Source organism: Bufo bufo, chromosome 1 (assembly GCF_905171765.1).
Source record: "Bufo bufo chromosome 1, aBufBuf1.1, whole genome shotgun sequence".
NCBI classification, from domain to species: Eukaryota; Metazoa; Chordata; class Amphibia; order Anura; family Bufonidae; genus Bufo; species Bufo bufo.
Window position 1 is genome coordinate 118,764,937 of NC_053389.1, and position 27,433 is coordinate 118,792,369.

The 27,433-nt window shown below is 43.1% G+C and overlaps 1 protein-coding gene across 1 annotated transcript in view; it reads right to left on the reverse strand.

Annotated features, from left to right (window-relative positions):
• Window positions 1-27,433, reverse strand: part of KAZN (kazrin, periplakin interacting protein) — a 182,906-nt gene that overhangs the window by 109,374 nt on the left and 46,099 nt on the right. Inside the window, 1 exon segment of the mRNA XM_040428799.1 lies at window positions 13,151-13,222. Within this exon segment, the coding sequence (XP_040284733.1) occupies window positions 13,151-13,222 (72 nt within the window).

Sequence of the window (27,433 nt, forward strand, 5' to 3'; positions counted from 1 at the left end):
TATAGGAGCGGTCAGGGGTGTGTCTATTCCAGTAACCAGCAGAAATGTGAATACAGCTCTGGAGTATAATATAGACATGTAATATATTCATGTAGATTATGCCTATTATAAATAAACATAATCTGGAAAATTATTATTAGCATGGGAGCTGCACGTTTCCCTTTAATATATCTTTATCAAGACAGACGTCTGCAACTCACTCAAAACAAAGGAAAAAAAAGGCAAAGGCCTCTTGCTTATCAAAGTGCTTTTTCCTCATCAGCAGGATGCTCCCGCACATTCAGGTATTAACTTCCCGGTGGAGAGGAAGAATATATAAACATGAAACTGTCACAAGAGTGGTCCCCAGGGCTCCAGCCATGACATGGTGACATCACTGGAAACCCAAACTCATCAGCGAAGGTTCCTGGAAGAGGTTGAAGAGTAATAAAAGTGTCAAAAAACAATGACGGTCTGGGGTGAAGGAGATTCCCGCAGGTTCAGCTATATTCACGGATGCTAGTCATAGCATAAACCTTAAATTCTTCATCACTGATCCACTAATGTTTCATTGCTGAGCCTGTGCTACAGGGGAACCAGCCTAGGGAGCGGCTTGATAGGAAAACACCATGTTGACTTGAGCTGCTTCATCTCCAACTGACCTCATCCACACTACCAAATTGCACCGGGTATCGAATTTTCAATACCCAATCAATACTTTTAGACCCAAATCGATAAGATACCGGGATTTGCTATTTTTCGATACGAGGCACGCCATGTTCTCCTCAGCAGCACAGTGGAGAAGGAGGAAGTCCCTCCCTCCCCACTGTGATGCGGCTGCTGCTGCCACCAATGAAAAGAAGGGAGGGGCGCTACCAATGACAATGAATATAATTTACCCCTAAATACAAATGTATGCCCAGGTGCCAGCCATATCACATACCCGGCCTCAATGACAGGGCACACCTAAGGGGTTAATTACCGCGGAACGCCGTTTCCTGTCATTGAGGCCAGCACCCGATCGAGCATACATTTGTATTTAGGGGTAAATTATATTCATTGGTGGCGCAGTGGCCACAGCCACTTCCTCCTCCTCAGTATTATAATCATGTTCATTAGTCCTATTCACCCTAATAGAGCTTTATTAGGGTGAATAGGACAAGGGTTCTAGCCCCCTAAGGTGGCTAAAGTTAAAAAGAAAATAAAAAAAAAACCCACCAAAATATTAAAAGTTTAGATCACCCCCTTTCCCATTTTTACATATAAAAATATAATCAATCAAAAAAAGTTAAAACTGCAATTTGCCATTTTATAGTCACCTTGTCCCTCCCCCCATAAAATAGGATAAGACTGTTATTTTATGGGCCGGATGTTCCATAAAATGTGGAATGCACGCTGCTTTTTTGGCGTTTTATTTTTTTCCCGTGGTATCGAATGGTATAGAGTATCGCAATACTTTTTATAGCATCGGAATCTAATCAAAATTTTGGTATCGTGACAACCCTACAAATTACAGCACTGTACAACCTCCGAGCTCCACAGTCGTAAGGCTGCAATGACTGGAAAGTCTGTAGGGTCCGACTCCTGATGTATCTCCTTTATGGCTCAAACTACAGACAGAGCTTTTTATTTTGTGGATTCTTTATTATGACACATTGCATCTAGCCAAGTATATTTCCATAATATGGCACTACCTGGGGCACCTATGGCTGTGCAGCATGGCCATTCTAGGCATAAGCCCAGATAGTAAACAGCTATTACTGCAGGGTATATGTAGCATGGCATGACTAATAAATGGCCACACGTGTAATGTATGAACGTGCAGAGTTGGCCAGGCCTAAAGCTCCTTTTTGAGAGGTTCTTAATTCTGGCCTAGAGAGGGGGGTACTGAGCTGTGATATTTATGTGCCCTAACATGGTTTCTTGCCCTGGCACACCATCTTTAAAGTGGTTGACCCATCTGGAACATTGATGGCATATCGCTAGGCAATGCCATCGATGTAAGACAGATGCAGTTCGCACATCTAGGACACCCTCCTATCTCCAGGATGGGATCCTTAAAGTAGACAGAGTGCAGCCGTGCATGTGTGGCCACCCCTCTTCATCGCTACGGGGGTTCCAAAAACAGCAGAGCGCTGGCTCGGCCAGGTTTGGCAGTCCCATAGCGATGAATAGAGAAATGGCCGTCCTTGCATGGTGCACTCTCCATTTATGGGACCTCTAAAAATAGCCAAGCGTGCCCGCTCAGCTATTTTCAGAACTCCCACAGCAATGTATAGAGAGCATGCACAGTGTGCTCTCCTTCACTTGGGGGGCCGTTCTTTTGATATGAGCAGGTCTCAGAGGTGGAACCTGCACCTGACACTCATCACATATCCTAATGATACACCATCAATGTCCCAGATGGGCCAAGCCCTTTAAAGGGAACCTGTCACCTGGATTTGGGGTATAGAGCTGAGGACATGGGCTGCTAGATCTCCGCTAGCACATCCGCAATATCCACTCTCCATAGTTCTCTGTGCTTTTATTGTGTCAAAAAAAACACACACACACACACACATATATATATATAAAATATTATATATATAATTATATTATATATGAGGCAAGTAAGAAGCCCAAGGAGCTGTTACTAACGTTTCCAGAGCCCAGCCATGCCCACTGTGAAGGAGCCCAGCACCGCCCCGCATCCTGCGAATCTCCTCTGTGCTCCCGGACGTAAAAAAAGCTAAAGCGCTGTAATCTCGCGATGTGCAAGCGCGGTGTCGGCATAGTGTTCCTTCCTTTGTGCTGGCATCAGCCTCAGGGAACGAACTGCACATGCGCTAGCTCGTGCATCGCGAGATTACGGCGCTCTAGCTTTGTGTCGCCAGGGAGCAAGAAGGAGATTGCGGATGCAGGGCGGTGCTGGGCTCCTTCACAGTGGGCATGGCTGGGCTCAGAGTCCGAGAACGCTGGACTCCTCTCTGAAGCATGGAGGAGACAGGACTCATCTCAGGTTTATTTACATATCTATAAAATAGTTTTTTTGACACAATAAAAGCACACAGAGCTATGGGGATTGGATATTGCAGATGTGCTAGCGGCCATCTAAGCAGCCCATGTCCTCAGCTCTATACACAGAATCCAGGTGACCGGCTCCCTTTAATATACACAGGTGCAGAATGATCCCATTTATTGTAAATGCTACCGCTTGTAAACCCCACTGCAGATTTGTACCTAACAAAGTGGCATCTCCATTACAGACTGCACAACAGGTCTCATTATGCTCACTTTCTGTATACTTTGCTGGCAGTCATCATAAAACCTAGCCCTCTGGTCTTCATGCCAGGGATTTAGCAGAGACCAGATTGTTCGAGCCTCCATCTCTTGCTACCAGCAAGCATATGGAGGGAAACAAAGTAGCGGGAGCGTGGGCTGCTGATGTCTGGTCAGACAGAATTCCAAAAAGATGCTTTTGATGTCCAGGCTAATAAGCAAAATAAAATATTGCACCATCACCGCCCTGCCAAGTGTTTTCAGACTGAGCTGAACTTTTCTCCTGAATGATCAGGGCACATTTCTGAAGGTGAAAAGTACAGAGCGTGGCACTGTGCTATTAAGCCGGTGTTGGCTCATATCATAGTCTGTTTTATCCCTGAGCCAAATCTATCTAGAGAGACTTACAACAGAGAGGAAATTAAACTTTCAGAGCGTTGGCTATCTGGTTGGATATACACCAAAGCGGGGTACAACAGGAACGCACTAGGAGCATCCCTCAAAGCAATATAGACTGCGCTGCGGTAGCATCTGCTGCTTAGCTAACAGTACTGCATAATGTTGCTAAAGAACCCTCAGGCTGCCGCTTTATCATCAAGAAGAATGCAATGCTCAGTGCTACTATCTACTGCACCATGATGTGGAGTACAAAGCCTGCAATTAACCTCCGTACTAAACAATTATGGCTGTACTGCAGCAAATAAAATGTCCTTGAATCCCCAGTATAGACCTTCCATAGACACAACCACACTGGTATTTAGTCACTTCCAACTCCAGTAGAATCTGGTCGGGTAGCTAATTTCATTCTCTACCATTTTCAATAATTTTCCTTTTATTTTGTACCCCTCCATATTAAACAACAATACCAGCCATATGAAAACGCTACAAGCATTCAAGTCCATATCCTTGTGCATGGACAGGAAAAGTTTGGAACCTTTAAAGGGGTTGTACAAGATTAAAAATATGGTGGCTTTCTTCTTCAAACAGCACCACTCTCGTATATACCTATTTGGCAGTATACACCAGGCTGGTATTTGCCATAGAGCTCTAGAAGATGCCACCAGCAATCAACAACAGTACAATGTTACTACAGAGCATAGATATATACTACCGTCTATACAGATTCTTCAGCTGTACCTACACAGGAAGTTTGACAGGTGCTCAAAGAAATGGTAAAAACGGCACCACTTTTTTTTATGAGCCTCAGAACTCATACAGTTAAGAGCTCGCAAATAGAAGTTTCCCTGGACTAGCACATTGATGGCCTATCCTTAGGACAGACCATCATATCCTTTATTGGTGAGGATGCGACCTTTGGTTCCCCACTGTTCAGGACAAGGAAGGAGCTTTGGAATCTATGCCTGGTACTGCAGCTTGTCCAACATGTCGGCCTACCGCTGATCAAACACTGATGGTCTATTCTAACAGCCATAGGCAGAAAGACTGAACAGTCTTCGGTGAGGTCAGTCTTCTGTCCATCAGCTAATAGCTGAAGTCAAATAGGAGCACCAAAGATTCAGATCAATGGTTGAATGCTTTGACGTAGTGTAAAGTCTTCACTTATATGCAGTATTGAGTGGGAACAAATTCTTATAAAATGTTCTCCTCATAACTTTCAATTAAAATGATCTTTAATAGACCATGACTATGAATGTCAGTCTACGCCATCAATGGTAGAAGGTTGGGGCAGTCTATTAAATGCACAGAGAGTTCAGGACTCCGCGCAAAAGAATATAATATAGCAATATAAGATTTTTTGAGAATATCCACATGTATGACATGTCTGAAAAGTAACAAACCTTACTAAGCACCATTATGAGGGAAGGAATTAAGCTAATGAAAGATACATTAGCTCAAGTTCCATTTTTTGGGGTCTCATGTTTCACAATATGATTATGTAACTGGAGAAGTATTCTTTTCTGGGCCTGATGGATGATAATGTGCCGCCATAGTTATGAGGAACTCTTGCACAAACAAAATAGATGTAGCAGAGTTCCATGCTGTACAGTATGTAAGGTGACAACTCTGGGTTAGTCCTCATATACATAACTGCATACAAGGTCCATGAACCTGTAATATGGCACCATCAGAAATGTATGGGTCTTTACTGCACTTTGTGGAATATTTATGTAGGCACAGCACTGACGGCTGAAAGGAAGTGGGAGCGTGTCAGAGCTAGCTGAGATCGTGAGCCTGATAAAACTTCTGAACATTAGAGGAGCAGCATGCTTTTCTGTAAATGTGGTTTATCCCCTTCTCAGCTACCAAGAAGAAAACAGAGGAAATAAGGAAATTAAGGTCACTGCATACACTACTGGCAGAAAGAAGACATCCTCTACTTCTGAGAGAAATGCAATTAGCTGTGCAGCTGAAGCACGGAATAATATGACAGACTGGAGGGAAGCTGAAAAACACCCGTTACTTCACAGTTATGATTGTACCAAGAAGCACAGCCAATATTCCAACTTTTTTTTTTTTTTTAACTCAGGTACGCTTTAAGATGTTTCTACACTATACAAAAATAAAATTTAAAAACTGCAAAAGATGTACAATGTTGTCAAAACGTGAAAAGACAAAGATAACTCATCTATAGAATTAATCAACCCATACAAAGGCAGGGGTAGTTTTAGGTGTGGCACAATAGGCAACTGTGTAGAGTCCCAGAAGCACTGGACCACTAGGAGAATCCCGAGTAGGGCATGTACTTCCTTTACTGTTCTAAACCACCAGGGACATTGTATGGCAGCATTTAGTACAGTGGATATCTGTTTTGTTAACATCATGTAGAAGCGATATGGTATACATAATGAATAGAGATGGTGGCATCTCTCTCTTCAGGAAACTCAGGAGTCCAAGCATTGAGTGTACCATTACAGTTTCACCAATGTCAAATCACCCACCTGCTCATGGAAGGAAAAGCTAAACCGGCAATTAGGACCCTTATGGGATCTAGAAATCATTGGCTTCATTCTGGCCTTAATACCCATGACTTATAGACTGCTATCATATTTCCCTATTGGAACAAGAGGCCTGGGGGTTTGTAATTGCAAATTCCATATATTAAAAGAAAATAAGAAGTTGTCTAACGCTGCCAAGAAAATGAGATCTGTTATTAGGTTGGACACTGGAGGTAATATCACAAAAGACAAGGCAGGCAGAATTTCAATTCTGAAACTGACAACACAAATCTTCAAGCAGCAGCTATCAGCAATGCATAGAAATTTGGCCTGGGGCAACCAAATGCCGCCTCCACCATCTGATGTATCTGTATTAATAAAGCAAGCTCTTTGGAAAAGGAACGTTTCATCCCTCTTGAATATACTCTAATCAGAAAGCTGTCTGTACAAGTGATTTTTTTTAGTTTAACCAGCAAACTCAAAGAGGTTACCAATAAAGGTTGTATTTTCCTATCGAGGGGATCACAGAGTTCCATACATAAATTGCATAGATGTGTTGCTTGGAATCCCTTTGTAGGGTCTATGATTTTTTTGCCATCTGCTTTTCTAAAGAAGAACTTAAAAGAAAAAAAAAAAATAGGATTTTTGAAGGAACAAATCTAATTTCCATAGTTAGATTTAGTGAGGGCAGCTTTTCAAGTAAGATAACGTGAAATACTCAGCCTGGAGTAAGCAGCACATGCAACGATGGCTCCATGAGCCAAAGCCTGCTTGTAACTCAACCACAAACCCCTTCTTCCACCGATTGTCAAATGTTAGACTGCAGCTTGGAAGAAACCAAAAGGAACCTTCATTCATCTGCCAGATCGTTTCAACTGAGTTTGGCAGCGGTGGTTGTGGCAGGAAGATTCATGCCAAGTTTTTCTGTAGAGTCTCCTGACTCCTGGTTATGTCAATAAGTCAACATATGGAAGTGGTCATGAAACAAGCCGAAATATGGCCAAGGTACTTGGATATCAAGTGGTTTTAGACGAAAACATGGCCCCACTGTTCATGATAGCCATAGTCCATATTTTATCTTTCCAGTAATAAGTACAAACTGAAAGCTAAACTGGTTTCCATGAGTAATAAGACCACATCTTTTCTAAGAAGGTTCCGATACATGAAATGGTACTTTGGAATGATTGTTTGCAACTATATAATGTTCATCATGTCACAGAGGCCTTAGGATATAATAATTGAAATATGGAAGATCCAACTAATCGGCATGAACATTTCGGTGGTAAAACTCCTGCATTACTGAAGTGCATGAAGTGATTGGATGTCTAGTAGTGCCTCCTACAGTAGTGTCCTGGGATGAGCTGCTCTTTTAGACAACAGGTAAGGGCACAGCCATGTTGTTTCTAATACACTTTGTATTGTATCTGAAGAAGTTCCTGTCCTCAACATAGAAACTGACTTACATCTACAAGCAAATATTTCTGACTTTTAGATGTATGGACTTTAGTTATTTGTTTATTTTTCTTTATTTTTTTTCTGGCGACATTTTGGGGCTTCTGAACCAATTACTAGTTTTCTATAGTGTTGACTTCTTGCAATAGTTTACAAACCTGAATGAATGTTGTAACTTGCAATTACATATACACCCCTAGAGTATACACATGTGGGCAAAATCCTATAACATTACACCTAGGGCCTCATAGAAGTGTTCCAAAAAGTTACTATATACTTTTTCACCTGAAGTCCAATGCTCGTTCCACTTTAACTTAAAATGGTCAGAAACTTCAGCTTCCTCACACAGTAAAAGTATAAAAATAAAATATAAAATATACAGTGGAAGCCGCTTGAATTTAGAATGACTTAAGCCATCTTTAATAGCATCTCAAGAGCACTGGCAATGAGATATTTGCACAAGAATTGTAAGATACACGGATACTCTTAACGCAGAACAATGGCCCATGCTGTTCAACCAGTGTGTGATCTGAAGGCTTATGCAGCACACATCCATCTACGCCTGGACCCTTCTATCAAGACATCAGAGATAAGAAAAGGCGCAACAGAAAACAGGCTAATTAATTCTCTAAAGGAGAGATCATGTTTGATGCCCCTATATTAACATTACAGTCATATCTTTAATTTGCAGAAGCTGAAGAAGCACTTGTAGGGCTTCGTTCAGAAACCACAAGGCTGTTAAATGGCTCCTGCCCATGCTGATATGAGCTTTAGACTAGGGATCGACCAAAATTGATTTTCTAGATCCGATACGGAGAACCTGTGAACTTTCAGGCCAATAGCCGATAACTTATACCGATATTCTGTGTATTTTCATTTTTGGAAAAATATAAATAAATTCTGTTACAGCGTTCACCACAGATTTTTTTAACAAATATTTTAATAGTTTATATATTTTATATGTAAAATTGGGAAAGGGGGTGATTTATACATATTTTGGTGGTTTTTAAAAAAAACTTTATTTAATAACTATTTCCCCCCTTAGGGGCCAGAACCTGGGATCTTTTAATCCCTTGTCCTATTCACCCTAATAGAGCTCTATCAGGGTGAATAGGACTTCACTGTCCCTGCTGCGCTGTGCATAGTGCACACAGCAGCAGGGAGATAACCATGGCAGCCAGGGCTTCAGTAGCGTCCTGGCTGCCATGGTAACCGATTGGAGCCCCAGGATTACACTGCTTGTAAACCAATCAGAAGCTACCACTGCACCACCAATGAGGAGGAGGGGAGGTGACACTGTGGCCACTGCAACCAATTACTTTAATACTGGAGGGGGGGGGGGGGTTTGAGGGCGCACTGCACCACCAATGTTTTTAATACTGGGGGGTTGGGGGCAGAGGGTGCACTGCGCCACCAATGATAATTAATGTTTAATACAGGAGGCGGGTGTGTCGACGCAGAATCACATAGCCGGCACCCTGCCTCTGACAGAGCTGCAATCAGTGGCAGCAGTTAACCCCTCAGGTGCGGCTGTTAATTTGCATATGTATCAAATCGTTTTTTTTTACACAATAAAAGCACACAGAGCTATGGGGACTGGGTATTGCGGATGTGCTAGCGGCCATCTAGCAGCCCATGTCCTCAGCTCTATACCCAAAATCCTGATGACAGGTTACCTTTAAAGCAATGAGCTGACAGCTCATAAAGAAGGGATCCGACTTGCCCTTCCGCTCAGGCAAATGTTTACACGGTACAAAGTCAGGACTCTATATGCCTCTTGGATAACCCGTTTACAAGCGGAGATGGGTAAGCCGACAAAAAATAATATCCACAGACGTACTAAGATCCCCTAACCTATACCGTGAACCATGTCCAGCATACTGTAAGTGTGCCCTGTCAAATGTCACAGCCAGCATATTGTCTCACCACTAGGGTCCATTCAGACGTCCACAAAACACGGACACCGGCCATGTGCGTTCCACATCTTGCGGACCGCACATGACCAGCACTATGATAGAAATGCCTATTCTTGTCCGTGGATGCGGACAAGAATAGGACATGCTTTATCTTTCTTGCGAGGCCGCAGAGCGAAAGTGTGCTGTCCGCATCTTTAGCGGCCCCATTGAAATGATTGGGTCGGCACCCGTTCCGCAATTTGCGGACCCGTTCTTGCGGACTTGTGAATGAACCCTTATAGATATGAATGGCTTTTAGGGAATATAACTGCAACCTTAAAATTATCAAGCATTTGCCAGATCTGACCTTTGTGCCGCAATCTGCTCCAGAAATACTCCTAATTTAGGCGTATTTCTGTTTAATAAATGACCTCCTAAGTAGTTAGACCTCCTCACACCAGGTCTAAAAAAATGGGCGCAGCGTTGGCGGGGAAGGGTCACCAGGCCCGTCTCATATATCATTTTCTAGGCCTGTTTTAGGTGTAGAAAATGGTCTAAATGTAAGACAGCTGGGAAGCTGCCTTACATTTAGAAGCAGCAGTGAAACAGTCAAAGTTATACAGAGGCCTGCGCTTCTTCATAACTCTACCGCCGGGTATGGGGCTTATTAAGACCGGTGTCTAAAACATCAGTCTTAATAAATGCACCTTGTAATGTACATGAAATTTTTAAGTTTTTCCTTTTTAATTAAAATTTTGTGAACATTTCTAAAATTCAGTTTTCACTTTAAGGAAAAATGAGTGCAGAATGATGAGGGGAAACTTAGCTTTTTTTAATTTTAGCACAAGGCGGCAACTTAAAATATGAAAAAAGTGAGATTCTGCCTGTCTGTACAGTCCTTTCAGAAAGTGTTCATAGTTGGATGGGCACTGCGATTCGAAAGGGCATGCTGAAAAGTGGATAAATCCTTTGAGACATGTTACAAGATACAAATATTTCTCAATTTAATTTTTGCACCAGCACACTGTATAATAAAGCTACAATTTACATCATCTAGGTTTTAATTAGTGTATTCTAGACTAATATATTGTATTCTAGACTCCACCAGCCGCCCACAGCTGCCACTGAACCAGTTCCTAACAGTCTAAATATTCACAAACGGCTAGAAACCCCCAAAAATATTACTGAATGTTAATCTTATATTTGATAAATATATTATGTGGTCACAATAATGCATAATTTACAAGGTCACATTTGCTCTTTTAGCAAACATTTGCCCTTCTGTATAATCCTCTGTAACACTGGCCGAGGCACGGTTATCTGGCATGAATTAAAACAGCATCTGTCTGTGAAATGCATCCTGGGAGACTTCTGAACTGACCACACAGATTGTAAAAATTCAATCTGCACAAGGTCTCCAAAATCACTAACCTGCATACTTAATGCAGATTTAATGCTATATATTCTTTCTAAGGCTAGGCACACAACTGAGGCTGAGGTTCTGTTAGGAGCCTCTGGCAGAGATTTCAGCAAAAAAAAAAATACAAAAAAATAAAGTAACATACCGGTGCATGCATCCATGTTAAAAAGGAGATTATATATAGTAAATTAAGAATGTTTTCATAAATAGAAGTGTTAACAGTTTATTTTTATCAATTAAAATGCAAAGTGAATGAATAAAAACCTAAACCAAATCAACATTTGGTGTGATCATCTTTTGCGCTCAAAACAGTAATTCTTCTAGGTCAGAACAGTTCTGAGCTGACGGCACTACTTGACATCATCTGATTTTAAAGGGAAGTGAACATGATGTGTCTTTCACCTGCTGCACTAAGTTTTCTTGGCTGACCACTGCATCTATGGTCCTCAATGGTGCCCTCAATGCAGAGAAATACAGGCAGATACTTATCCATCAGAGAAGCATCTGGCTTCACCCGGGAACCCCGCCGATCAGCTGTAAGAAGGGGTCACACTGCTCTGTGAAAGTCTAGGCCTCGGACGTCACCATACATTGGTCACGTGGCCTAGGCACAGCTCATCCTCATTCAGGTGAATGAAGCTGAGCTGAGATACCAAGCACAGACGCTATACCAGTGTTCCCCAACTCCAGTCCTCAGGGCCCACCTCCCGATCCCGTTTTCAGGATTTCCTTGGTATTGAGCAGGTGGCATACCATATTTTTCCCCCCAAAAGTGGGGGAAAAATGTCCCTGCGTCTTATGGGGTGAATACTAATGAGCGTTTCCATTATGGAAGCGCTCATTAGTACCGGAGGACCAGGAAGCGGTGAAGGCTCTGTACTCCCCGCTTCCTGGTCCTCGGCTGTCGGCTATGCAGTGGCTGCGCACAGCGTGAGGGCGTTCTGTGACCCTTTAAGATCTTCAGTGTAAAGAAGAGCAAGAAGGCCTGAAAGTGATAATATGGCCACCACAAAGCCTTAACCTCAACATCATCCAGTCTGTCTGAGAATACATGAGGATTTGAGCAGGCCTACATCCACAGAAGATCTATGGTTAGTTCTCCAAGATGCTTAGAACAACCTTCCTGCTGAGTTCTTTTAAAGACTGTGTGCAAGTGTACCTAGAAGAACTGATGCTGTTTTGAAGGCAAACGGTGGTCACACCAAATATTGATTGGATTTAGATTTCTCTTTTGTTCATTTACTTTTTGATAAATGCTAAAAAAATTAACGCAACACTTCTAATTTGGAAAGAATTCTTACTTTGCAGCATTGGTTTCTGCACCTGCCTAACTTTTGCACAGTAGATCATAATATATCTGTAATTAGGCACTTCAACTGAACTGAATTTTCCAGAGTGACTAGTAAATTAGTAGCTTAGCTTCACAGGCGATCATACACTTTAGCGTGCACAGAATGCAGCAGGTGGCAGTGGGCGGAGCCAGAGCACAATGGCCGTTTTCAGCTTGATTACCCGAGCTCAGACCCTTTGTAGGGGTTCTGCAGAAAGCTAGCAGACATTAGAGACATGCATGCTCCTGACAGGCTAAGACACAATTTTGAGTCTTTTACAATCAATCAGACAAGCTTCATCTTTTCCAAGATGTCAGAGCAGTGAAGAGACGGGATTCATTTAAGGAGAGAATTCATGAACAAGGACATTTAATGAACATTATGAATTTGCCTTTAGGAAGAAGGTTTCTACACAAGTCAGGCACAAAAATAGACACTATATTAAGAGAAAGGTTTTCCTCATACAGTGTATTTAGCTAGATTAACCTGGTATACATATGTAGGACCGAGACTATATCCATCATATGACCTTGGCTACCCAGGATGCAGTCATAATATTCACTCTAAACCAAAAAATATATATAGATCTAGACTGTATTCAGTACAGGAAAGAATGATACGCAATGAATGCCATGCCCCACAATAAGCATACAAAACACCAAATCAATCGTTATGCCAGTGAAATAATGCTGGACAACATAGCACAGAGCCCAATGGGCAGGCTGTCAAATCTTCAAGTCAGGTGGATCTTAGAAGAAACCAGAGAAGCAATGAATCCATTGAATTTAATAGAATTCAGCCCAGTCAGTGCACCGACTCTTAGGCACCTGTCCAGCCATGAATCAAGTATTGCAGGACCCCATTCTCCCCTTGAACATGTCCTTAAGATAAGCTGGGAGGAAGTCCAGAGCTACTTACAGCCGTTGGTGTATTTGTCTTGCATTTGTAGCGTACCAGATCTGCTCAGCTTCATGTTGCCATACTCCAAACCTGCAGAAAAAGCAAGGAGGACCATTCGGTTAGTTTTAGTAAATAGGTGATCACTCGCATTTTCTATACGATACTGCGGGGATCATCAACGTTCGGCACGCCGGCTGTTCTGAAACCACAACTCCCAGAATCCTCCTCCTTTCACTTTTAAAGGAGTTACAAGGGCAGCTGAGCAAGTGTGCATGCTGGGAGTTATAGTTTCACAGCAGCTGGAGTCCCAAAGGTTGCAGATCCCTGTAATACCAGATATCAAATAGTAGAAGATTAGAAACAATACAAATAGAATATAAGAACAGTCATCTATATAAAGAAATTATTATATATACACACACACACACACACACACACACACACACACACTCTGCTTCTCCAAATAACTAAGAAATTAAATTAATTCTGGCTCCCTGAAGCCATCACTAAAGGGAGTTTTAAAAAGTTAACATAAAAAACGAATTTCTTTTGATGCTATTTCTTTTGATCAGATACAATATATAACAAAAGCTTCTAGGCGTCCCAGGAGATCAGCCATGTCACCTTTCCTCATCACTATTCGGAGTCTGATCCAAAGACAAGTGGCCGATGCAGGAGCCTCCTGTCTGCAGCAGGGCAAAAAAGGTCATTAGGTGTCCCCCTTAACCAAGCCCCACCTTGCCAGCCAGTGAAATTTTAAGTTTATTGGGGAAAACTGTACAACCGAAAGGAGGCTCTAGGACCCTGATGGGCCGTCTTTAGCCTGGATACAAGACAAGTTATGGTTGGGCATGGAGGCATACAGGTTCCACATGGTATCCTGAGGGACATTTGCCCAAAGCTGCGCCTGTAGATAGGCTGCCAAAGCTGGTGTCCCAGATGGTAATGTTATTTGTCCAATTACTTTTAAGCCCCTGAAATGAGGAGACTTTGTAGAAAAATTGTTGCAATTCCTACACATTTCACAGGAAATTTTTGTTCAACTTCTTGAATTAAACCTACACTTTAATCTCAGTTGTTTCATTTGAAACCCAATGTGGTGGCCTGCAGAGCCCAAATCATCAAGATTGTGTCACTGTCCAAACACTTCTGGACCCAACTGTATATTGAGTGGGTGGTGGGGTAATATACCTTATTATCACCTATTATATTGTAGTATCCCAGCGAGATTCCCCTGTGAAAGTTCTACCCCATCAGTAACACCCAGTAGCACTCAAGCGACTGCTCTCAAAATCTACTAAATATCAAAATCTACAGGATCCTTATTTTATAGTTTATTTTTATATCCCATGATGCATAACTTCCAATAACCTTTTTCCAAATCTTTCCCCCACTAGGAGTAGCATAGCTATATCCCAAAATGGCTCCGCCAGGGACCCTGACAAAAGGTGATTTTTAGAAACTTTAGACTACTGTCCAATAAATCGGGCACCTACCAAGCACCAGTGATGTTGGATGAAAGGAGTTTTACTGTACTGGTTAGCATATTTGTCATTTTTGGTGGCGTTGCACTTTTATTACTAATGTTATCACACATTTGATGGCGCTATAACCTTACTGCACTCTTTCCATAAGTCACAGAATAATTTTCTATTGTTAGTTTGTTTTTCTGCAGATATCCACTATTTCCTATTGCTATGAATTATGGGGCCGCTCAGCTTACTAGACAAGAATTGGGGGAGGAGGGGCGCTTGGTATAAAAAAATAAAATTAAAAAAATGGACGTTATTGCCTTTACAATAGCTGCAAGATGTGAAATACAGCAAGTCGGATAGATTCACATTTCATAAGACTGCTCCGCTTCATTCCCTGGTAACAAGCTACATTACACAGTCCTGAATGGGAGAGGGACAAAGGATGTGAGCGCGGCGGGAAGGTTTATTTCCTGGAGCCGCGGATGGTCTGGGTGCTGGGATTTAGCCAGATGCAAATGCTGCTTTCTGAAATGCAGCGTCGCTGACAGTTTACTCTGGCACTACTTCCCCATCCTCTGCGACTCCCACAGAATGTCAATGAGACCTTATAAAAAGAGCCTGTCAGACCTCTGGACTCTGGTCCAATCACCAGGATCTCGAGGCCCAGGGGAGAAAATAAAGCAGTAAATTAAGAACCGTGGATTGTAATGTACTTTTCAGCTTTTAGGTACATTTTATTTTTTTTAACTGCAATGTAGACCCCCACCCTCAGATAGGGTATTCCCATCCACACTATGGACACACACCTTTCAGGAAAATAAGGGGTCTCAGCTATTTCAATCTCTCTCAGGCTAAAAGGGGTTGGTGAAATTCAAAAAATATATACAGTTACCAAAAGTTCTGAATTTGCAGGGACAGATTCTGCAAATTTGGGCAGAAAATGAATGGGCTAGTCTTGCACATGTAAGGCCTCTTTCACACAAGGGAGTTTTCTATCCGAATGCAATGTGTGCTGTAAACGGACAGCATCAGGACTGAATCCTGACCCAATTATATCAATGGATGTATATGCACACGAGTATCATCACTGATCACCTCTGTAGTCAGGAAAAGTCACAGCAGGTTCTAAATGGTCAGCTTTTCCCTGGCTCCACAGAAGTGAATGGGCGTTATTCTCATTTATATATTTCACTCACATATATAGCGGTGACATATTCCACAGCGCATTACAGACATTAGCATCACACTGTCCCCAATGGGGCTCACAATCTAGGTTCCCTATCAGTATGTCTTTGGAGTACAGGAAGAACCCAGAGGAACCCACAGAAACACGGGGAGAAGATACAAACTCCATGCAGATGTTCTTCCTCGGATTCTAACCTAGGACCAAAGTGCTGCAAGGCACCAGTGCTAACCACTGAGCCACCATATTATTCTTCAGTTTTACTTCACGTGTGTGAAAAATGCATCAAGAAATTATTGCATCTGTGCGGAAAAAAACAACAACCACTCAAGAACTTAAGATTTGCAGAAAACACTAAAGCAAACAGAAGGAAAACTCAGGGAAGAATGTCCACAAGTCGTTTCGCAAAAAAATAGACAGACAAGCATAGGGCATGCTCTATTTTGTGGACGAGGACAGGCATTGTTACAATGGACCCTCAAAAGAAAAAAAAGAAAAAAAACTGATGCAACACGGATGTCACCTGTTTTGCGGATGTGTGTTTTGCGGACTGCAAAATACATACAGTGATGACCATGAGCCCTAAGGGTGCTCCCGAGTGCACCAACTGCAAAGTTGGTAAGCATGATATTTTCCAATCTATTTTTTGTGTGAAATACATTTTTATGGCAAATCATGACTTGCCTCTTAACCACATCATAAGTCACTCGCCACGCAGCAGAAGGCCCTCTGGTCCCCATCCGTGGACAATGTAAACCCCTACAATCCTCAGCAGCTGGGTCCATAGGCCAGCGGTCATAGAACTCGCCCATGTCATCACTTTCCACGCTGTCCCTGGATGGATTCTCTTCTGCGCTTGAGCTGAACACGACGTTTCATGCCAGAAGACCCAACTATGGACAGCACAGAGTGCAGTGACATAGGTACATCACGTCGCCGCTGCCATCTTGCACCCGATGGGCACTGGTCTTTTTAGATCCTAGCGGCGTTCCTACACTATCATGTATATAGGCTGAGGGATGATGGTTGATTTTAGGGGGAACCTGTGCAGATGCTAACAGTCGGCTGCACAGTCTGTTATTCTTTAACCCACAGAGGATTAACCTTACGTAATCGCATTCCCTAATGAGTCAAAAAGAAAATAAACTGTCAATAAACTGAACGACATAATTGCATTATTATAGTCTTACAGCTGAAACACTAATTTCGCCTAGACTGATGCTGCGGATAGCTCTGCATAATCCTTCTAAATGGAGCTCTGATAATAGCTGGCAATTTCAGCAATGCAATTTAGATTTCACTTTATAAGAACAATGGATTAAACATCGTTAAAAAACAAACAAAAAAAAACAAAAAATAAAAGTTTTACAGACCTTTGAAAAATGTGGCGCCACCAATTACAAGACTGAAATATACCGTTAGCCATTCACTCGCTTTAAGAGCAGGTGGAGGATGCGGACACCCATTAATCCTCACAGTAAGTGCTAATATATTTAAAGGGGGAACGCAACCAAAACGGATATTCCAATTTACTCCAATGAAGCGATCTTGTGACATATGGACCAGATTACCAACAAAGTCTAGAATTACAGGGCTGTTGTATTTTTGTACAGTATTCAACCACAGTTGGCACCACTGTACTACAAACCTTACAAATAAAAGCACCCTTAAAAGGGTTGTCCAACCTTGGACAATCCCTTTATGCATAGTTGACTAAAGCCCCGAATTTTCAGGATCTGTCCCAGGATGAAAACGGATGGGGCTTATGTAAGCCACACCCATACATGGGTGTCCTAGGGGCAAGGCTTACATGCCAAGAATTTACCAACGACAATGTTGGTAAGTATGTTTTGGTCAGAAGGGTACCTTGACCAGCCGGGTCCCTGCTGCGTAACACCCTGTGATCATCTAACAGCCAAGTTACCCTGCTGACAAAAAGGTGGACAATCCCTTTAATTGTACTTTAAAGTTTCTAGTACAATGGTACTAACTGTGGCAGCGTACACCGGTCTATGATAACCAGGCGCGCTGCAGGAAATCATTAATTCTCCTTGCTTCTCACTTAACTTTTACCTCACTCCCTTCTAGTTCTTAGCGTTTGCGTGATATTCCTCACTTTTTACATGTGACTATCAGTCTCTTTCTTTATATATTTTTTGATATGTCTGTCACTCAATCATGTATTGTTTTATGACACCCCTTCATCACTCCATTGGCCTCACATCATTTTATTATCCTTTTCACACACATGATATGTTCTGGTGTATACACTGATTTTCTAATGAATTTTGTTGCACATTTTTATTTCAATCTATTTTCTATTGTTTATTCTTTAGGGTACTTTCACACTACCGTTTTTCTTTTCCGGCGCTGAGTTCCGTCCTAGGGGCTCAAATCCGGAAAAGAACTGATCAGTTTTATCCCCATGCATTCTGAATGGAGAGTCAGTCCTTCAGGATGCATCAGGATGTCTTCAGTTCAGTCTTTTTGACTGATCAGGCTTTTCAGAAAAACGTAGCATGCAGTATTTTTACCTCCGGCCAAAAAGCCTGAACACTTTGACTGAACGCCGGATCAGGCCTTTTTCCCATTGACTTGCATTAACGCCAGATCTGGCGCTGTGTGTTCAGTCAAAACGGATCCGGCTTTTGCATGTTAAACCCAAAAAATGTGAAAAAAATGTTAAAGTCCATAAATGGCGGATCCGTTTTTTCCAATGCACTTTTTCATTGTGATCAAAATCCTGATCAGGATTCAAATGTAATCCGTTTTCACACGTTTTCCGGATGCGGCGGGCAGTTCCGGTGTCGGAATTGAACGCCGGATTAAAACAACGCTAGTGTGAAAGTAGCCTTAATCCAATTTTTTTTTTTTTTTTTTTAAGCTTTGTCTTATTATGAGTATTCAGGGTATTTATGAATTGTCATTTATTTTACATATATTTATGAAATTTTGCAGCATAATTGGCTCATGTAATCACTTAGACTTATTAATATATTATTATTCATATTTATTTTTATCGTATCTATGTTGTTCAAATACTTTTATTATCAAGCGCCAAAAAGAAAGCACATTACATTTAAGGATAGCCCGAACATTAATCAGGACCAAATAGATGATCATCATACAGGCAAATGGTCACAGTAAGAGTATGCAAAAACCATGAGAACATGAATATGAGCAAAGAAATAACATATGATCCCAGCATCAGAATAAAAGCATCTTACAGACTCAGTTGTGGGAAAAGAGGTATCAAGAGCTCCTACATAGGATACATAACAAATTTAGACAAACAAGACAGGACACAGGGGGGAAAAACAGAGGGGGGGGGGGGGGGGGGGGGGGGAATCCCTGAACTGACAAGTCGAAGTAGAAAGGACTATGTAAAATAAAATTTGTTAAGGCGTGCCGAATACATGTGGGTTAAGATCCAACGGGATGTGCAATAATCTCCCTTGGGACTGACGACCCCCCGTTCAGCCACATTTATCGTATCTATGTGCCATATCAAAGTATGTGATAGTGTTATATCTCATGATATGTATTGTATCTAATCTACTTAATTCATAACGCAGTATTACAATTATCCATGTATTTGCTTTTCATGCACTGCATTATGGCATATGATGTACTGGATTATAATCATGTTATGTACTCTTGGTCTAGATTTCCTTGCCTGACATGGCACCCGCAGGGCCGCGCTCTGTGTCCTTCCTCCAGACGACTCTATGCCAACCGGATGCGTCACATGATCCACCGCGTCATGGCATGACGCCTGGGGGCGGGACTACGGAGCCTTGGCCGCTGCGCTCGGTGAGGCCAAACATATGTTCAGGTGAGGTAAATCACAAATTATCATGGCTCCCATTGGCTAGAGGCAGGTTTAAATAGTAGTTCCCACAGGGATGGCGTTACCCCTGGACGAAGGCACGCCGAAACGTGCGTCGGGGGTAACGCCATCCCAGGCACTCAGGTCTTAAACATCATTGGTGAGTCTTTTGCACCTCCATAGCGCACATTGTTTTTAATATATATTCAGGACACTAGGTCATATTATATCTTGCATGATTCAGACGGTATATACTGTAGCTAAAAGATGCGTTACACTATAAAGTGCCTCACTTGAGTACTGTTTGCATCATGGGCAGTACTACCATCTGTTTCCCCCCTTTATACCATTCACTAGGACTCACCTTTTACAAATGATTATAATATATGTTACTGATGATTCCTGATCTTATACATATGTATTTGGAGTCAGTGATCTGTGTTGCCTGGATGGCGTTTTCTGTTCCTTACCTTCCTTTTTAATGGTAATATATTAACTATTATGTATTATGCAAGTATTTTTTTTCATAATTGGATGTTTATGAGCTTTAGTTCTCTTTAGTTTTTTCCCTGATTAATTAGCTCTTCCAGTTACATGCATATTGGGAGTCTGTTTACATAGTCGCACTACTTCAGTGGGCATCTGCTTGGCAAAGACACCCATGGTTGGATTTGTTTGTTTGTTTTTTAATGATATATCTACAAAGAAGCTGGAAAATCATGCTCAAAACGTGGAGCGATATAGCATAGGGTGGTCAGATGTCCAGCTTTAGGCCAGGTAGTCCCGACTCCCGATCCTTCGTCTGACACAAGACCTGGAAGTCCCCTTTTTCTGTGGCGGGGTGCACTCAGACAGCAGCATTACACAGAGTGCGCTGCACCACGGACTGGCTCTCATGCTCTGTCAATCAGAGCAAACCCACAATCCCGCTCTGTGACTGGAGTGACTATGGATCAGGACCTGCTCTTTATCTGATGAAGGACCTGTGATGACATCACCGTCAACTGATCAGTGCATGAGGCGGCAGAGCTCAGGAGTGCAGAGGATAAGATATGGTAAAGGACAGGAATGTGAAAATTTTGTCCCTCCAGTTGTTGTAAATAGGGATCGACCGATATTATCGGACAATATTCAGGATTTTGAACGTTATCGGTATCCGCATCTATTTTGCCGATATACCGATTACGTATGGGGAACAAGGATCGCGCTGCTGTCAGCACTCTCCGTGTTCCCTCAGCAGCACAGGGGAGAAGGAAGCAGTGTCTCCCTCCCCCCTGTGCTGCTGCTGCCGCCAATGAGAGGAGGGGAGGGGGTGTGGCCACTGAGCCACCAATAAAGATACCCACTCATTAATTCATATACAGGAGGCGGGAGCTGGCTGCAGAATCACATAGCCGGCTCCCGACCTGACAAGTAGCTGCGATCTGTGGTAGTGTGCCACACCTGAGAGGTTAACTGCCGCGGATCGCAGCTACCGCTCATAGAGGTCGGGAGCCGGCTATGTGATTCTGCAGCCAGCTCCTGCCTCCTGTATATGAATTAATGAGAGGGGTATCTTCATTGGTGGCGCAGTGTGCCCCCCCCCCCCCCCACCCCAGTATTAGACATTGGTGGCTCAGTGCGCCCCCCTCCAACCCCAGTATTAGACATTGGTGGCACAGTGCACCCAAACCCCCCAGTATTAATCATTGGTGGCAGTGGCCACAGGGTCCCCCCTCTCCTCCTCCTCAGTGGCAGTTCCCATCGGAGCTCCAGCAGTGTAATCCTGGGGCTCTGATCGGTTACCATGGCAGCCAGGACGCTGCCCTGGCTGCCATGGTAATCTCCCTGCTGCTGTGTGCACTATGCACAGGGCAGCAGGGAGAGTGTGAAGTCCTATTCACCCTAATAGAGCTCTATCAGGGTGAACAGGACAAGGGTTTTAGCCCCTAAGGGGGCTAAAAGTTAGTATAAAAACAAAACAAAAAACAAAACACAAAAATATTAAGTATAAATTAAAAAGCAAGATTTACAAAAAAAAAAAAAAATACACGTTAACAATAAACATATTCATTTTCAGCAGATGTGTAGGAATTATAATTTTTTTGTTCAAAAATGAAAATTCACAGAATATCGGTATAAATGATCAGCTATCGGCCTGAAAGTTCACAGATTATCGGTATCGGCTCTTAAAAATCAATATCGGTCGATCCCTAGTTGTAAAAGTACAACTTTCATCATGCCTGGACAACCTACAGCTATCAGGGCATGCTGGGAGTTGTAGTTTTGAAAAGCTGGGGGGCCGCAAGTTTGACATTCCTGCTGTAGAACCTGTGATGTTCTGTGACACGAGGGGCAGAGGTTTATATAGAGGGTAAGAATAAGTAAAAGTTATGGGTTCAGTGTTTCAGCTCATTCTACAGAGCCAAGGACAGTCTGGTAGTTGCAGTTTGCTGCTATGATATTCTACAGTAATAGTCTGTGCATGCTGGGAATTGTAGTTCTCTTCTCTGACAACCAACAACAGCTTAGGTATAGTAGACTGTCCGCCCTAAAGTCAGACATCCCCCTCAGTCGCCAGATGTCCAGGGGCTCTGCAGCCAGCATGTATGAGGGCATGGGGGATATAGCATTATGTGTAATATACACAATTAACATCCATACATGGGAGATACAGCAGTATATCCAATAATATACACCATTAGCTTCCATACATTGGGGGATATAGCAGTATATCCAGTAATATACACCATTATTATCCATAATGAGGGATATAGCAGTATGTCCAGTACATTTTTTGTTATAAAAACTCATCAGCCCCCTCCCCCCACCCCAGTGACATCAGGTTTCCTCCCCATGAAACCATCTCCCCCTCCTAGCCATGTCCCCAGCGCCAGTGAAATAAAATACTTACCTCTCCTGTATGGGTGCCGCTCAAAAGCTCGTCCATCTTCTCCGCGCGCTGCACTGTCATCGCAACGTCACACGTGTACTATGCCCCGACGATGTCTCAGGATCCTGTGCAGCGTGGTGCTGGTCGGCGGGCGACCACGGAGCGGTGAGTAACAACAAGAGCTTCACTCGCGCTCTGTAGTCAGCGAATTCTCGATGCAAAAAATGTGCATCAAGGATTTTTTGTGTCGAGTTACTCGATTCAGTCCTACACTAGATCTTTTCCACTCTGGGAGGTTTGAATCTAGGTCAACTGTTCATGAGGTTAGGAAGGTTGATGGAAGTGAAAATCCTGGTGTATCCAAGCCAAGAGTCAAACATCATTGTATCCTAAGCCTACAAAGTCTGGAAAACTGGGACAAGACGCAATCCTGCCTCATGACTAATGACTAATGGTGCGGCCTGACAACACCCAGATTACAGGACGGGCCACACACCAATTATAAATACCTACAGAGATAAACAGGAACATTGCTCATGGCTACCAGACAGATGCTTGCAGTTTTTCACATTGCACTAAGATCCACTTTGAGCTATTGTTTGGAGATGAAGTTCAGGCATTTCTTCTTTCTGCATCTCCAGGACACATGCACCCCATTGTGTAAAACAGACGTCGTTTATATCACGGGAAAACACCATCATATTCCACACAGACCCGTTATTACGGCACCAGCAGTTGTGATCAGACTGGACAAGTTTAAGGTGAACTGCCCCATACAATGCAACAGGGACAGCGAGTCAGGCCATTGCAGTGCATGTGAGCTGCAGAAACAGCGGAGCACAGCAAGCCATGTGGCCTTCCGAACATGGAAAACGGTTACTGAGAAATGGCTGATCACTGTAATGGGAATGAGCTGCAATACCAGACACGGCCCATGAACGAGAGGAGCGCTGTTTCTTAAAGGGAAGCTTCACCAAGAAATTCCCGCTTAATGCAGAAAATGTCAGCTGAATAATACATATCACTTGGCGATCCATTGCTTCATTCTGGAGAAAAAATAAAAATAAACTTTCACCTGCTCATTTACATATGGATTAAGTGCACCAAGGGTGGACCGACACCATTCTGTGCACCCTTGCTCCTCCTTCCTGACTCACATGGTCAGGTATCTACATACTGTGTTTATTTCACTTGGCCCTATCAATTAAGGAGGGAGAGGTTGGCAGAGAAAGCAGGGTGCACAGAGCAGCTTTGGCCTGCCCTCAGTGCACTTAACTGCTAATTTGCATATGGATTAAAAGTAGTTTTTTCTCCAGATTAAAGAATCACTAAGTGAAAGGAGTCATTACATTCAGCTGAGCTAGCCCTACAAGGCACTGGATTAACAGCAAATTTCCTGGTGACAGATTTCCTTAAAAGGGATTATCTGGGACAAGATATTGATGACCTACCATCAATATCAGATGGGGGGGGGGGGGGTGCCACCAGGGACCACCGCCGATCAGCTGTTAGAAGACCTCGGGGTCTGAGCTGCAATACCAAGCACAGCCGCTGTACAGTGTATGGCGAGGAGCCTGGTAAACTGCTCGGTAAGGAGCTCGGAGTGCTGATGACAACCTATCCTGAAGATAGGTCATCATTATCTTTTCCAGGATAACTCCTTTAAGAAAAAAAAAATATTTCCCAAATCTGGGGCAACCCTTTTAATCTTAAAAAGTCTGAAGAGATTCCTGTTTTGATGGGGCCATGGTACAATCACTTCACATGCAACGTACCACCATCTGTCCTGGAGAGCTGAAATTAAAAAGACCTCAGGAACCCCAGAGAGAGGGGCGACCACTGGATTTCAAGATTCTGGAGGTGCACATCAGAGGTTGTCACAAGGTTGGTTCCCCTTTAAATGAAGTTGTCCCTCAGTGGGACGTCACTTTAATATAGATTACGTCTGTAACGTGTCTCTACAAGGTTTCCTGGAACTGAACAGATGTTTAAACAACCGGAGCAGTATTTGCTCGGACGTTGAACACAATAGTGCTGACAGGCCTCTCATCTGTCATAGAGCCACATGTCCTGCTTCCGACACAGCATTCACATGTGATATGACCTACATACCACCTACCTTATGCACAGCTATTCACATATTACATAAAAAATGTAATAAAAAAATAAAAAAAGACCCTACCTAATATAATGAAAAAAACACAGGTTAGGCGGCCATTTTAATGTCAAATATCGTAATGGATACTACTGATGCATAGCGATCACTTCTGTCCCCATTGAAAATAAATGGGGACAAAACTGAACCAGTTTTATTCGGGTTTTGAGATCCTCTGCCGGATCTCAAAACCGGACTTGAAAAAGTAGCCTAAGCCAGCTCATGCAAGTGCTTTCTTTATATTGATGACCTAGCGTTGTTCGTACAGTAGCGAATACACGTGAAGGGGCGGTGACCGCGCGAGCGATGGCCAGGAAGCGGGAGCACAAGATGCAGAAACCCAAGCCCCGCCCACCCTCTATGCCGGGTAGGGTGAGGGGCGGATCTTCACCCAGCAGACGTCTGCAGGATGAAATTTCTTAAAGAGGCAGAGCAGCGGAGGGTCTAGGCGCAAATGGTTCAAGATTACAAAGTCGCATTGGAGACCATTGGTCACCAACTGGAGCGCTGATCCCCCCCCCCCCCCCCCGGTCAGCTGTTCTAGGAGGACACATAGCTCGTACGAGCGCTGCCTACTCTTCACCGTTTACCTGCTCGCGGTGAGCAGGTGGAATTACGTCTCAGCCGTCCCATTCACTTCAATGGGACGGCTCCTTCCAGTTCAAGTAAATACTACAGAGCCATCCCATAGAAGTGAATGGGGATGGAGCAGTTATAATTACACTGCAGTCTCTTCAACCAGCTGATGGGCGGGGGCGCCACTGATCTGATACTGATGACCCATCCTGAGGATAGGTCCTCAATATTACAAAACTCATTTTTTACATGTGCACGCTGTCTACTACCCCTGGCAGTGCAGGAAAGCAGCAATAAGGAGGACTCAACTTTTCTACCAATTTTAATGAAAACATTGCAATACTTCACCTTTCCTATGAGGGCGATGCAGGGAGAATTCAACACAACTTGTATCTGATTACTATGCTGGGGTGCGATCAGTGTATTAACCCTTGAAACAAAGGTAACTATTCAAAACTGAAGACACCTTAACAGGGTTGTCTGGGACCCAGGGGGTGTCACAAACCCAACATAGGCTAATGTAACACTAGCAGCAAAACCTTCCAGCTGTCTCTTCCTGGGATAGCCGATACTACTTTTCCCTGCCGGAGCCCAATGCAAGCAGCAGTTTTTGTCAAGCCGAATTCCAGCACTAATGCTGGAAACAGGATGGATTCCCATTGGGTCCCATTAAAGTCAATGGGGCCTGGCGATGCTCCGGCCCTTTTTAGCTATGCTGGATACGATGAACTCCTGCAGGCTATTCCTCTGCCAGATGATTTCAGCGATTGTGTGAAACTAGCCTACATTAGATATATCTTGCATGAAGAATAAATGGGGTCATTTATCAAACTGGAGCTGTCAAAAATGAAAGGTGGGATCTGATTGGTTACTATGGGTAACTAAGGCTACTTTCACACTTGCGCTTTCCATTTCCGCTATTGAGATCGATCATAGGATCTCAATAGCGGGGGGAAACGCTTCCGTTTTGTCCCCATTCATTGTCAAAACTGAACTGAATGAAACGGAACGCACCGGAATGCATTCGCTTCCATTTGGTCGAGTCCCCATCGCGGACAGAATAACGCTGACACAATAGAAAACTGATCCCTCCCCCATTGACTTTCAATGGTGTTCATGATAGATCCGTCGTGGCCATTTTAAAGATAATACGAAATAGATCCATTTATAACGGGTGCAGGCGGTTGTATTATCACAACTGAAGTGTTTTTGCTGATTCATGACGGATCCAGCAGAAATGCTGGTGTGAAAGTGGCCCAAGTCAGTTCTACTTTACACCAGTTTGATAAAGGACTTCAAAAGTTTCTAATATACTTTCCGTCTGAAAGTTGTGTGGATCGCCTGCTCAGGAACCAGGTCCTTTACCAGATTTACAGTCTGTTCTATAGATGGGACTTCACAGCCTAGGACGGGGGAGATGTTGTGGACGGGGCCAGAACTATTTGTCTCCCTGGTGCATATGCAAATTCCTGAATCCTCCTCATCTGCGCATGAACCACGGAGATGACCAGTTGTGGCCCAGTCCACAGCACCTCTTACTGGGCTGCGCAAGTGACATCCTGCCCATAGACCAGTCACCTGGTAAAGGACATGCTGTCGGCAAATGCGAGTAGTGCATCATGACGGGGTTCCTGAGCCGCCAATCCACACAACTTTGTGAAGTCCATTAGAAACTTTATTTTACAGGGAAGATATTGTTGGGTTCTGGACAAACCCCTTTAAAGGAAAATGTCACATCACTTCTGGAGCAATCACTAGGGATGAGCGAATCGACTTTGGATGAAACATCCGAAGTCTATTCACATAAAACAGTTTCAATAATGTACGGAGCAAGCGCTCCGTACAGTATTAGAATGTATTGGCTCTGATGAGCCGAAGTTACTACTTCGAAGTCTGGCAAGACTTCGCATAATAACTTCAGAAATTGATTTAGACTGTAAAGGACCATTTCCCAAACTCTGGTTCGGTTCCAAGTGGTAGAATACAGATAAATACATTCTAATACTGTACGGAGCGCTCACCCCTTACAGTATTGAAACAAAGTTTTATGCAAATCAACTTCGGATTTTTCATCCGAAGTCGATTCGCTCATCCCTAGCAATCACCCAGAGCAACCAATTATGTTGCTGATTTCATTAAAGGCTATAATCTGATTGGTTGCTGTGGTCAAATTCTGCATTTGCGCTAGTTATTATAAATCCCAATCATATT